Raw genomic sequence first — 8,142 nt, forward strand, 5'->3', positions numbered from 1 at the left:
AAAGAGGGGTCTCTCGGGATCCCTGCGACAGGAGTTCACTCTCCGACACTCTCTTAGGAGATATCAGATAAAATTGGAACAATAGTGCAATAAAGGCCAATGTAAATGAAGTTTCACCTTTCAGATGAATCACTAAACAACATATTTTCAATGCAAACCATCTGCATCTGCTGGTAGAGGACCCCCATCACAATATCCGGAAAAAAAAAAGAATATGCACTGAATAGGATTGTGTACTATGTATATCATAGTTCAACTGCACTGAATAGATTTGCCGGTGAATTCCTTTGATAGTAATATTTGTTCTGTATCGTTCATTCTCTGCTGCATCATTCTTCCCAGGAGAGGACTCCCATCGATATTTCCCATTATCATCATCCCAACAACTTGCAAAAGGAGGCACCCAGAAATCTGGATCATCTGAATAGAAGACATGTCTCACTTCCGCAACAAAGAGAAGACAGATGAAAGCAAGTGCAAATAGCCATTGCATAGCAAAGCAAACAATCTACTCAATAGTCATTTGTAATTGATCCATATAGAACGTTTCTAAGAAAGATAGCAACTACTTGTCCAATATTTCTTATTAACTTTCATTCTTTTGGAGTCACCATTGGCGATGTTCCAATATGATAATCAACATAGATACAAAACTATAACAAAATGCATCATGACTTCATGAGGAAAGAAAAGAACAGCTATATGGAAATATCCAAGCATTCATTGAGGATTCTTCAACCAGTAGTGGAACATAGGAAACAACATAGTTCATCCAATAGCTAGTACTATCATACAAGTAGTATTGAGAAACTTTTACCTAGTTTGTTAAAAAATCTCTTCCCATTGATATGCTTCCAGATGTGCTACTCTGACTTGTTTACTGTATCCCCCATGATGTTGCATACCAGCTTTGATCTAGAACACAAAACCCAACTCAGTTCATATATAACCACATCCTAAGGAGCAATAGCTAATGCATGTTCCGGGCCACAAGGACACATCATTTTTTTGTCACTAATTTGTTTTATGATCCTATCTGCATCGTTGCAGCATCAGACCCAAATAGAATTTAATTTAGAACCCTAAAAATCCTCAGAAAAGCACAAACGGATAGCTAATTAAACCCCTAAACGCGCATCAAAGTAAACCATAGACTCTGAATAAATTCAGAACAAGCTGCACAACCAGGAGGAGCGAAGCGGATCAGTACGCACTTGTGCTCGGTGTAGGGCTTGAAGGCGTTGAGCGGCGACTTCTTGCACGCAACAGCGTGGTCGATGAGAGCGAGGCGGCAGGCGCAGGACTACGTGTATGCCTCCTTTTCCCACTCCGAGAGTTTGTGCCCCGTCTCCGCGCACCGCCACCGGCCACCGCCGGCATCCTCCTAGATCGGCTGCCACAGCAAAAGGCTACCCTCATTCTCCTCGATGCCCTCGCTGCCATGGCCGGAGCCCTACAAGCTCAAGACGCCCGTCTCGACCACCGCAGCCTTGCTCTTCTTCAACCGCAACAATCGTAGATCCAAAAGGCATTTAGGGAGAAAGTGTCGTACCTCCTATCGATGCTCCTCGTCGCCGCTGCACCACCTCTGGTGACATCACCGTTTCCCTCCACACGTGTGCCTGGGTCCAGCCTCCATGAGCCCCTCACCTTCACTGTCAACCTTCCGCCACCCTCCTCACGCACACCACCATCGCCGCCCCTTGCTTCAACCTCTTCCACCCGAGCGCGCGACCGCAACCGCCAAGTCCTGTCCCACTCGTCGTTTCCATCCGCAAAAGGGCGTGAGAACCTCTCTCTTATCCCGGCCCACGACAGGATGACATTTGAGCTCGTATTTCGTTCCCGTCTTAATCTTTTTCCCATTGCAAGGGAAACAGGAACAACGACGGAAAACATTGGAGATGGTCTAACTATTGCTTTGGATGCTGAAACCGTGCATGTAATCTCTTCCAAAGTCAAAGCACCATCCAGCATCACTCTTCCAAAGCTAAATCGTTACAGATATGCACTTACAAACTCGTGACTAAATGTAGCAGGAAATTTGCAGAAAAACAAAATGAAAATGAAAATATAAGTGGTAATAAACTTACAGACCAGAAAAGACGACAGCCTGTATAACATGGCCAGAAAAGACTACATAAAATCTTTTATAGCTAATAAACAATGCTACTACAGTCCCATCCAGGCTTAAATCAACCAAAAACTGAGAAATCGCTATCTGAAACTACATTGCGGAAGGTGCCGGCAGGTCAAATCTTCAAAGTAACATTAGCCGAATACATAGCAAACTTCAGTTGAGTATCAGCATTCATACATCCATTAAATTATGTCCCAAGTAGTAAACTACACTGCTCCATCATCTCCAAAAAGTAATCCCTGAAGTAGTGGCACAGATTGTTATTTATGTTTCGATGTGAATAAAGCAGTACAGGTTATGCAAGAAAAACATACTCAACTAGCATATATATTCTCAGTTGAATGAAGACTTATAGTAATATTTACGATTTTCTGGTGCTAAATATTTTCTATCCTTGAAAGATAGCTGAAATAAATTTATCAAATGTACTATATATGAAGTTGGTGTAAGATTGCAGCCTATCATCTTTTCTATTTTGGTGGAAGAAAAATAGATAATTAATGGCATTGATAAAAACTAAGAATACTATTCTCATGAGTAGTATTTGTCAGGTTCTACTTGGATTAACAATCAGTAGAGTGAGTGCTGCATCCATATGGCCTAGTCCCTAGAACTGTTGATATCAGACAGTATAAATGGTACCACTAAGTGCAAGACAAAAATTAGTCACTTGTGGAACATAATATTGGATCATGTCGACCGCTGTGAAATGGTATCAGCAGTCACTACAAATGTTGACGCAAGCAGTCACTACGAATGTCGAGGCAGATTTGAGTCTACAAGATTACTTGTGTTAGCTCTCTCAGGAATCAGTACCGCGTTTCATGGTCATTTGAACTGTCCATTCAGCATTATTTGGAAAAGATACTTATCCTACCAGCTGAAGGGTATTTCAAAACGACAAAATTCACGAAATTAAACAGCAGCTAAAAAATGGTAGCTGAAGCTAAAAATATGTAGTATCCAAACATGGACGGTAAGGCAATCACGGGCTACCAAGATGCTAAAAAGAGAAGACTGAAAAATTGCCCAGAGCAGTATCTTACATGTGTAGCAAACTGTTTTTTTAGAGGGTAGCAAACTGCATCTTGATAACTCTAGAGACTACAGGTTTAGGAACTAAGAGCTCTTTTTCTAAGCAAGCAGACTGCACCGACAACGTGGTGTTAATGAGAAACTACAGCAGTATGGCTAATTGTTTAAGCTACAATAGCCAAGTTTCAGCTCCATCGACAACAAAAATTCTAACAAAGGCTACAAGAACTGAGTCATCAAAATCCGGTGTCAGAGCAAAATCATCATCATAGAGCAGGGCTAACACAAAATCTCTCTCTACTGACCACCAAATCAGAAAGTATTCCAAATCTAGCTCACAGACACTAAGCTAAAACTTTGTGGAGGTCCTAAACTAACCATAAAACAGTCCAATTATGTCCTTGAACAACCAAGAACCCTCCAAGAAGCAGATCACCTCATGTGCGCAATAAGAGTGTAAGGCCATGGTCACCTGATCAAGAACCGGTGAACGCGGAGGAACTCGATCTTGCGCCCGCAGAGCGAATCAAAGCCGGCGCAGCAATGCCCTTTGACCCTACAAGCAGACCGCTGTAGAGGATCTCCGGCGTCCTGTCGACCGCAGCTGCGCCAAGCTCCAGCTGCTTCAGATGGAAGTCGCCGTTGAGGTTTTTGCCTTGTGTGGTGGAGAGGGTGACGGGCCGACGGCTTGAAAAGATGGATCAGCAGTGGCGGAGAAGATCCTGATAGCAGCGCAACGCCCCAATCCGATCGGCCTTCGCAGCACCGCCCGCTGCTAGTGCTAGGTCATCAGCCTCGTGTGACTGTGTGAGGATTGGGCGATGACCCAAACGTGAACCCATGGGTTCACCCGCAAAAACAGAACCCATTCCAACCCCCACCCAACCCGCTTTCCCTGTAAACCCAACCCAATCCAATAGCTATGCAAACCCGCTCCCACCCATCCAAAGCAAACCCAACCCAGAAAACCCGTTTCAGCCCAACCCATTAGCAGGCCTAAGCGGAATGAAATCAGGACAGCATTTAAAAGGAGTATGAATGTTCAATGCCAATAAGCAAAGTGCTTATCTTTCCTTTGATATTTTATAACATAATACAATGTGGTATTCAAATTGATGCAACGTTAATTCATACTGGTACAACACATATGATTTATGTTTCGTGACACATCATAGTTTGTTATTGCTATGATATGGATACCATGTACAAACTGACTAGCTTAACACAAGTTTCGCTGTTCAGAGCATCTGAGCCATTTAAAACGTCAAAAATACTTTATTACGCTCTTTAGAGCATCTGAACCATTTAAAATGTCAAAAATATGTCTGGTAAACGAGAAAGGTAAACCAAGACATGCATTGGCAAAATAATTGGTCCTTTTTGAAAATTGAACCTTAAATGGGCAAAACTTAAGTAAATGAAAAGATGATACCTTTACATTTGGAGAACAAAAAGTGAAAAGGAAAATCTATCTAGTACTATAAAATAGTGAATTTGGGGATCACAGAGATAAAGAAAACTTATAACTCATATTTATCTCAAAAAAATGCTAGATCGATACACAAGATTGCAGCATTCGATCAGTAGGACTTGAATACATGTGAGTTAAAATCAAAGCATCAAGCTAACCTCCTCACACAAGCTCTCCCAATCACATTACTATTGAAATGAAACTAATGATCAGTTGTGACAGAAAGGAACCTCTAAGATGACGAAGCTATGGCCCCCGACAAGGCTTCACCGCTCTCTTGCTTTTTCTTGTCATCACCTTCATTCTGTTCTCCTGCAACATTGATGTTGTCGTTGTTGGATTCAACAACCTGCGCCTCCTCAACATTCGCTCCATCAGCTGATTCCTCTTTTTCTGCTTCCCTCTTGCGACCCAGCACTGCCTCAATAGCAGCTCGGCTGGCCCTGGCAGCAGCTTCTTCCTTGGCCTTTGCCTCAGCCTTCTTCCTCTCCTCTTCTTCTTTAGCAAGAGCCTCTGCTCTGGCCTTCGCTTCAGCTGCACATGCAGCTGCCTCCGCTTTCTCCCTGTCGACATCGTCATACAACTTTGCCATGTCCCCATTTCTCCCCTCCTTCTCTAGGGCTCCCTCCAGAAGTGCTTTCAATTCATCACTAAACACAACACTCTCATCCAGCAGGATACCCTTGGCCATCTTGATCGCATCATCCAACCTTGCAGCATCAACGTATGCCCCCAACAGCAACTCATAGCTAGCAATGTTTGGCTTAACCTCCTTTTCAGGCATCATATCAAAGAAACCCTGTGCCTCATCAAGCCTATCAACCTTCACCAAGCCACCCATAACTTTGTTAAATGCATTTGCATTGGGCCTCAGGCCAGCTTCAAACATCTTATTGAAGTAACCAACCGCGACGTCCACCCTATCAACCTTGAAGCAGGACTCGATGAGCAAGACATAAGAGTACTCGTCAGGGTTTACACCACGCTCGCCCATCTCCTTGTACAACCCTTCTGCATCCCCAACAAGTTCATTCTTCCCCAACCAGTCAATCAGATTATTGTACGAGAGTGCATCCGGCGCACACCTCTTCTCAGCCATTTTCCCAAACACCTCAATTGCATCATGGAACCTCTCAGCGTGGCAGTACGCATTGACCATCACATTAAAGCTCCCCAGGTTTACAGCAATCCTCCTGGGCGGGTCATGCTCCCTGCACATTCTATGGAACAGCTGGAGTGTATCCTCCAACCTCCCGTTCCTACCAAGTGCATCAAGCACCATGTTGTAACTCGATGCGCCAAACCTTACCTTGGAACCCTCCCCAAGCACCTCCGCGTAGCAGTCCATGGCCTCCTTCTCCATACCCTTGAGGAAGTACCCTTTCATTAGGTTCCCGTACACCACGCCGTCAAGAATCGGGCCTCCACCAAGCTTCTCCTTCAGCTCTTCATACAGTGAGACCACCTTGTCACCGTCCTCGGCGTTGACAAACCCACCCATGATGAAGGCATAGACCTGGGGATCAGGCGCGACGAGACCGCGCTCGAGCATGCCATCCTTGAGCTCGAGGGCCTGGTCGAGCTTGCCGTTCTCCGCGAGGGAACGCGCAAGGATGCGGTAGGTGGTGGGGGATGGCAGCACGGGGGAGTCGTCCTTGAGGAGGAGGCGGAAGTGCTCGAGCGCGGTGTCGGGGCGGCGGCAGTCGCAGTAGGCCTGGAGGAGGAGGTTGTAGGTGGCGACGGTAGGCGCGACGGAGGCCTGGGTGACGAACCGGTGCAGCGAGAGGAGATCGGCGTAGCGCGCCTGGCGGAGCAGAGCGGCGAGGACGGCGTTGCAGGTGAAGACGGTGGGGCGGCAGTTGGAGTAGATGGAGTGGCGCGTCAGGAGCGCCGCCTCGTCGAGGTCGTTCTCGCGGACGAGCGCGAGGATGCGGCGGTGGAGGTCTAGGCGCTTCCCCGAGAGCACCGACGCGGGCTCCGGGACCTTGGGGGCGTTGGGGTTGGAGGTGGACGGGCGGGGCGCCCCCGGGGAGCGTTGCGGCGCCGGTCCCCGGGAGAGCGGGGGCTCCACGCGGAGGCGGCGCTTGCGGCGGCGGCGCTCGGCGGCGGCGGCGGCGGCGGGGGTCTGCTCGAGGTCGGTGGGGGTGGGGGTGGCGAGGCAGAGAAGACGGACGTGGGAGCGGAGGCGGAGAGGTAGAGGGAGGAGGCGGGAGAGTAGGGGCTTGGAGAGCGACATGGCGGCGACAGGGCAGAGAGGATCAGAGGAGGAGGGTTTAGCTAGGGATTTGGGGGATATTTTTCGGGTGGGGAAATGGCCGGTTGGGAGAGGAACAGAAGCGAGCGATGAAGACGGGAGCGTGGGCCGCGCTGGATTGCAGGATGGGGTAGGTGATTCTACTGTTTGCTACGTACATAGGCTATTTCTCGAGGGGCCAGGCAAGTCAGGATGGGCTAGGTTAGTCTGTTGTTTGTTACTGAGATTTGAGTTTTTTTTTTTTTAAAGTTCATCCCACGCATATGCTTGGGAGGCTCCCAACTCTACCATGTATATGAGTGGGGGCCTCCTAAACACCACAGCTTCATCAATTTATTAATAAACTAAAAGTCTATTAGACACAGCTTCAGCTCAGAGGTTTATATTAGATCTGGGGTTTGTATGTTAAAATAAAGTAATTTAAATTTTTATTTTAATTTAAAATAAAAACTAGACAACTTAACTAAATACCTTCCATCTACCTACAGTTTCGGATTAAAATTTCTAGCTAGATTTGATCAACTTCAAATGTAGCCTAACTCTATAAAACAGCTGAATAGCCCTTTCCTCCTAGTTCATTTTAGTAAAACAGCTGAATAGGTATTTCACCAACTCTACTTTCATATGACCTGGTGGAGTTGAGAGGTAGTTACCCGCATTATCATTAAGTAATTACCCCTCCGCGCCGTCACCCTTCCCCGGCTCAACACGTCTGGCGATTTTGCCCTAGCCCGCCAGCCATCAGCCGCCTCCTCCCGCCGCTTCTCGCTCCGCTTGTTTCCGCCGCCAGTTCCGCTTAGTCGGAGGAATGCGTGTCCAGTCTAGTGGAGAGGGAGCGGGAGCATATGCCGAGGGCGGACTATGGCGAGAGACTGCGCGACGGCAGCGTTGTCCTCTGCGTCCGTCGAGAGGCTACCTGTTGGATTTGGAAGGTGGGTTCCTAACTGTCTGAGGGCACATGCTGAGGGTGGACTTCGGCGAGAGGCTGCACGGCGGCGTCCTCTGCTTCTGTCGAGAGGCGATCGATTGGATTTGGAGGGTGGGTTCCTGATTGATCTGAGGGCCTGAGGTATGGCTGCACCGGGGGAAAAGGAAACATGTTTGCGTCATTTGTTTTGGCGATTGTAGCAACGCATTCCGTTCCCATGATTATTAGCCCTGTTCATTTAGAAAGCTGCATCTTTTCTTCGTTTAGTTTTTATATCTCCGCAGGTTTACTCGTACTACAGTTTTGGTCCTCTT

The 8,142-nt window shown here is 47.2% G+C and overlaps 1 protein-coding gene across 2 annotated transcripts; it reads right to left on the reverse strand.

Annotated features, from left to right (window-relative positions):
• Window positions 1-817: 817 nt before the first annotated feature.
• LOC133906249 (pentatricopeptide repeat-containing protein At3g49240, mitochondrial-like) lies at window positions 818-6,977 on the reverse strand. Of its 2 annotated transcripts, none has more exons than XM_062348108.1 (2): window positions 4,877-6,977; window positions 818-915 (listed from the first exon to the last, which is right to left on the reverse strand). In XM_062348108.1, the coding sequence occupies exon 1, from the start codon at window positions 6,880-6,882 to the stop codon at window positions 4,879-4,881; it is 2,004 nt and encodes a 667-aa protein (XP_062204092.1). In that variant the 5' UTR covers window positions 6,883-6,977; the 3' UTR covers window positions 818-915; window positions 4,877-4,878. The 2 variants fall into 2 exon arrangements, with proteins under 2 accessions (XP_062204092.1, XP_062204083.1); XM_062348099.1 differs by lacking the exon at window positions 818-915 and adding an exon at window positions 1,959-2,379.
• Between the last annotated feature and the right edge of the window lie 1,165 nt (window positions 6,978-8,142).

Source organism: Phragmites australis, chromosome 2 (assembly GCF_958298935.1).
Source record: "Phragmites australis chromosome 2, lpPhrAust1.1, whole genome shotgun sequence".
Lineage (NCBI taxonomy): Eukaryota > Viridiplantae > Streptophyta > Magnoliopsida > Poales > Poaceae > Phragmites > Phragmites australis.

Bases quoted from the DNA above. Each gene is read 5' to 3' on its own strand.
- LOC133906249 (XM_062348108.1), bottom strand. From the start codon at position 6,882: ATGTCGCTCTCCAAGCCCCTACTCTCCCGCCTCCTCCCTCTACCTCTC.